Genomic DNA, 6,000 nt, shown 5'->3' with positions numbered 1-6,000 from the left:
AAATAACAAGACCCAAGAGAAGAGGCTTTTCTAGACACAATCCAAATAAGTTTTTTTTCAAGTTTAATTTTAAATAAATATACAAAGGAGACTAATCTCATATTAATGGTGAAGCCATTGAAGCACACCCCCCTCCCCACTCCGCACCCAAAGAATTTCCTAGCTGTAGAGCCAAAAAGCTATCTCCCTGCTTTATTGTCCAATTCAGTCTTGGTGAAAATAGTTCCATTTTCATATTACTGGTCACCAACGCTTTCTCTCTCCCACCAAACCCCCAACCCCTGCCCAATCAAGGCAGAATTCTATAGAAGTGAGAGTCACAAATTAAGCCCCTAGATAGCTGGTCTCAATCAACTCATCCAAGCCTAAAAACAAAATAATGGGCTTGTCTCTTTTAAAAAATCAACATGGAAAGTGCCCCCAAGGACAACCATTATATTCATATCTTCTAGCCTCTAGCAAGTCTATGCAACTAGTTTATGTGAACTAGTTTCTGGCCTGGTGCCAAGTTCCCTCCCCACTTTTACCCTGATTCACTTGCCAGGGGAACTGAGAAATTCAATATTTCACAGAGTGAAGGAAGTCCCCGGTCAGGAAGAGTTCAATTTTCCTTTTCCATTAATATTATGAAAGTAGTCTCCTTTGTATATTTGTTTAAAGTTATACTTGAAGACAAAAAGCCATTTAGATTCTGTGTCTTCCTTCCTAGGCCTTTCCTCTTGGGCCTTGTTTTGTTTTTTTCTTTTTTAAGGGTTGAGGAAGGAAGCAGTTTTCTACTAAAGAGATTTGAGACTCTTTGTCCCTCTCTGGTTCCCACTGAAACCAGCTGTGCAGAAAGCCATGGGTGACTCTAAAATCCAGAACAGCCTACTGCTGGCTAGTTATTTTGTCTATTTACTATTGGGATCTCTGATATTCCAAGCCCTGGAGACTGACTTTGAGAGAGAACTGAAAACATCAGTGTATGAAATGAAAGCTGCTTTCCTAAGAAAACTTGGTGATCTAACTCCAGAAGATGTTGAACAATTTGTGGAGGTAAGAGGGAGCAATGGGTTTGCAACCCATCCTGGAGAGAGGTAGTAGTAGTAGTGGTAGTAATAATAGTAGAAATAGTGATAGTAGTAGTGATAGTGGTAGTGATAGTGGTAATGGTAGGGGTAGGGGTGGTAGCGGTAGTAGTAGAGGAGTGAAGTGGGAAATTTGAGAGGAAAAAAGAGAAAAACAAACAAGGAAGAAGTTGAAGCCTTGGCTTCCTTATTTGCAAAATGATGGTAGGGGAGGGAGTTGGACTAGATACCTACAAGGTCTCTTCTGCTTTTAAACCTGAAATGGCGACAGAGATAAAATTGGGGGAGAGAGAAGTTGTAGTACAGACTTTCAGGAGTATAGGAACTTGGGTCACTTCTGCCCGGTCTCATCATCTGGGATGAGAGGGAGGGAGGTTTAAGGGTACCATGGAACCCTTAAATTTGCCCCTGTTTAGTTTCTGAGTAGCAATACACTGCTGGACACACTATTTCAACATTGCTATTCCTCTCCTGTAGCCCCTTGCCAGGTGCCCTGGGCATCGCTCTTGAGTCCAATATTCTAGAATGTAAAATTTTTTAGTTGTTTTTAGAAACTCTCTTTGGGTTGTCTGTTTGCTATCTGAATGAAACTGCAATCACCCTTTGCTCTGGTTTGGTTAACCCACAGCACTTGGTTATTACAGGAAGAGGGCAAGGCTCAAATGAAAATCATTCTAATTTCAAGTCACCTTACTGAGAATGCCAGGGGATGAGACAAACAGGAGAGAAGCTGTAAATCTAGGAGATTGGAGAGGAAAGCTAAGGAGAAAAGGTACTAAAAGGTACTAGTAGGTAGAGACGTTTCAGCATGGCCCCTTTTGATAATGGAAAAGGATGATCAAGAGAGAAAGGAATAAGATGGGATTTTAATAGTCAATCGCATTTAATAATGACCAACCAATTTCCTTCTCAGTGTGCATTCATCAACACTCCTCCTCCATCTCCAAGGAATGTTAATATCCTCACGAAAAGGGTGGAGGGAACTGAGCTATAACTGTGACATTGACTGTCACAGGATTAAAATGTATGAATGAAACCATGTGACATAGTTGAAAGAGAGGTGGATTTAGAAGAACTAGGGAAGACCAGCTGTGTGACCTTCAATAAAAAACTTCACCTTTCCAAAGCTGTTTCCTCATCTGTAAAATGGAGATAATGCATATCCTACTCTACCGCAGAGAGCTGTCATAAGAAAAGCATTTTTAAACCTCAGAGTGCTACAGAAATATGAATGATGAGGACAAGTTAGGTTATTTACTACTGTTATCTAACCAATAATGAAAGGAGGACTTGCCACCTTTCCAGACCTAGTCAAATGTGAAATGTTCTTAACAGCCAATTAAATATAGCCATTCTGTAATGCATGTAAATATTAGAGAATCATGTTTTCCTTTACAACCAAGATTTCTAAGACACCTTACAATTTACATTAAACTAGCTTTAACCCTATCCAGTTCAGCCAAAGGAGAGAAGAAAAGATAGAAAACGTGAAAGAGAAAAATATCCTTGAAGGGGAAAAAGGAAAGATTCATTACCATCTCGACTGCTTTCTTAAAATATCTATTTAACACTTATATGCACAGAATACTATAATAGGTCATGTACCAAAGTTGGGCAGAGATATCTCACAGTTGTACAATTAAAGTATAACAGAGAATCTAGGAAATGGGTCATACTATGATCTACTACAGAATGGGCAAGGGCCTTCCTAAGTGGAGAATCTATTTTGTGGGAGATATTCCAGGATTATGCCCCAGGTGGGTTGGAGAGAATGACCATTCACTATCATGATGCTTGTTACACACGTAACATATGAAGTTTCCACTCAACTCTGTAATTCTTTGAGATATATGCATATATATATATACATACATATGTGTAAAAACACATGCACACACATACACAAATATACATGCATACAAAGATACATACATGCACACATATATGGCACACATGTATATATGTATGGATAGAATAACAGGCCTGGAAGTCAGGAAAACCTGAACTCAAATCTGGCCTCAGACACTTACTAGCTGTGTGACCCTGGGCAAGTCACTTAACCCTGTTTGCCTCAATTTCCTCATCTGTAAAATGAGCTGGAAAAGGAAATGGCAAAGCACTCCAGTATCTCTGCCAAGAAAACCCCAAATGGGGTCACAAAGAATGGAACATGACTGAAAAACAAATTAACAATAAAAAAGTTTTTCCACAATATTCAAATTGTTTCTTTCTGACTACTTGCAGTATTTTCTCCTTGACCTGGGAGCTCTGGAATTTGGCGACAATGTTCCTAGGAGTTTTCTTTTTGGGATCTATTTGAGGAGGCGATCGGTGGATTCTTTCAATTTCTATTTTACCCTCTGGCTCTAGAATATCAGGGCAATTCTCCTTGATAATTTCTTGAAAGATGATATCTAGGCTCTTTTTTGATCATGGCTTTCAGGTAGTCCAATAATTTTTAAATTATCTCTCCTGGATCTATTTTCCAGGTCAGTGGTTTTTCTAATGAGATATTTCACATTGTCTTCCACTTTTTCATTCCTTTGGTTCTGTTTTATAATATCTTGATTTCTCATCAAGTCACTAGCTTCCACTTGGTCCAATCTAATTTTTAAGGTAGTATTTTCTTCAGTGGTCTTTTGGACCTCCTTTTCCATTTGGCTAATTGTGCCTTTCAAGGCATTCTTCTCCTCATTGGCTTTTTGGAGCTCTTTTGCCATTTGAGTTAGTCTATTTTTTAAAGTGTTGTTTTCTTCAATATTTTTTTCAGTATTTTTTTGGGTCTCCTTTAGCAAGTCATTGACTTGTTTTTCATGGTTTTCTTGCATCATTCTCATTTCTCATCCCAATTGTTCCTCTACTTCTCTAACTTGCTTTTCCAACTCCTTTTTGAGCTCTTCCCTGGCCTGAGACCAGTTCATGTTTTTCTTGGAGGCTTTTGGTGTAGGCTCTTGCACTTTGTTGACTTCTTCAAGCCATATGTTTTGGTCTTCATTATCACCAAAGAAAGATTCCAAAGTCTGAGACTGAATCTGGGTGCGTTTTCACTGCCTGGCCATGTTCCCAGCCAACTTACTTGACCCTTGAGTTTTTTGTCAGGGGTATGACTTTGTACTTTGTTCCAAGCTTGAGGGGATGTACCATTGATTTCAGAGCTATTTCTATATAGCCAGCTCTTCCACCCCAGCACTCCTCCTTCCTCAAGAACCATTAACCGAGACCTGATGCAAATCTTCAGCAGGCTCTTCACTCCTGCTCTGATCTGCCACTTAATTCCTCCCACCATGTGGGCCTGGGGCTGGAAGTAACTGCAGCTGTAGTTCTGTAGCTGCCCCACCTCCACTGCCCCAACTGTGAACTCCTTCCACTCCCGCAACTTTTCCCACTAACCTTCTCTGTTGTCTTTGGTGTTTGTGGGTTAAGAAGTCTGGTAACTGCCACAGCTCACTGATTCAGGGTGCTAGGGCCTGTCCTGCCCGGCTCCTGGTCTGGTTGGTCCTGCTGCCTCCCAGGGTGAGCTCTGCTCCCCTCCACTCTGTGAGCGATAGACCTCATCCAGTGACCATCCAGGCTGTCCTGGGCTGGATCCCTGCTTCCCTCTCCTATTTTGTGGGTTCTGCAGTTCTAGAATTTGTTCAGAGCCATTTTTTATAGGTTTTTGGAGGGATGTAGTGGGGAGCTCATGCAAGTCCCTGCTTTCCAGCAGCCATCTTCTTTATATTTGATCTTGAAGGTAATAGGGAGTCACTGGAGTTAATTGAATAGGAGGAAGAGGGGGTGACATGATCAGATCTGCACTTTAGGAAGATCCATTTCACAGCTCAGTGAAAGATGGATTGGGGTGGAGAGAAGCAAGGTGACCAACTCTTAGGCTATTGCAATTGTCCACGTGTAAGGTGATAAAGGCCTATTTATTCCAGGATGGTTTCAGTGTCAAAGGAGAGATTTACAACCTTTGGAGGGAATAGGAGTGGTGCTTCCCATTCCCCGATGAACATTCTCACAGTTGCTCATACTCTGCATGCCCCAGTGGTTTTGAATACCTCTAAGTCATCATTCAAATCCCATTCCCCATCAACTCACCGACCAATTTCTTACTCTCATCCCTCTCAACCCTCACATTGCAAAGTCCCAGCCAAACACCATCCAAAATCCTTCATAACCTAGCCCTCTCCTACATTTCCAGTCTTCTTATATCTTATTCCCCATCATGTGCTCTTCGATGCAGTGACAATGGCTTCCTAGTTATTTCACAAGCAAGATGCTCCATCTATTTCTTGGCTCCAGGCATTTTCTCAAGTTATGCCCCATGCCTGAAATGCTCTCCGTTCTCATCTCCACCTTCCCTGGTTTCTTTTAAGTCCCAACTAAAATCCTACCTTCTACAGGAAGCCTTTCCCAACTCCTCTTAATTCTAGTCCCTTCTCTCTCTTAATTATCTCCTATTTGTACTGTAGCTTGTTTGTACATAGTCATTTGCTTGTTATATCCCCCATTAGATGGTCAGTTCCTCGGGACAGGGCGTATCTTTTGCCTCTTTTTGTATCCCCATCACTTAGCAGAGAACCTGGAACTTAGTAGATGCTTAATAAAAGTTTATTGACTGACTGATAGGAGAAATGTGTGAGAGATGGTACAAAGATGAGAACCACAGGACTAGACCACTGACTTAATGTGAAACAGAAGTAAAAGACAAGATAGTGGCAGAAAGCATCTGAGTGATGTGAGATGAGGGACAGCGAAGAAGAAAAAGCTCTCTGAGAGTTTCTTTTAGTCACGTACTTCTGTACCATACAAACTATATAACTTATTAGAGCTTGGCACCTAAATCAGTACTAAGTATGGGAGGTAAGAGAGAATGAGTAGTCAAGAATGACACCTAGCTTGTGAGCTTGGGTAACTGGGTGCTTGATGGGGACCTGGAGATGTGAGA

General features: G+C 41.1%; 1 protein-coding gene across 1 annotated transcript in view; it reads left to right on the top strand.

Annotated features, from left to right (window-relative positions):
- The first annotated feature begins 840 nt into the window (after nucleotides 1-840).
- The window catches only part of LOC118827971 (potassium channel subfamily K member 16-like), a 33,544-nt gene continuing 28,384 nt past the window's right edge, over nucleotides 841-6,000 (top strand). The window contains exon 1 of the mRNA XM_036734331.1: nucleotides 841-1,035. Coding sequence (XP_036590226.1) covers nucleotides 841-1,035 — 195 coding nt within the window. The remainder of the gene's footprint in view (nucleotides 1,036-6,000) is intronic.

This window comes from Trichosurus vulpecula, chromosome 8, assembly GCF_011100635.1.
Source record: "Trichosurus vulpecula isolate mTriVul1 chromosome 8, mTriVul1.pri, whole genome shotgun sequence".
Taxonomy (NCBI): domain Eukaryota; kingdom Metazoa; phylum Chordata; class Mammalia; order Diprotodontia; family Phalangeridae; genus Trichosurus; species Trichosurus vulpecula.
This window is presented reverse-complemented; position numbering and strand designations above follow the sequence as displayed.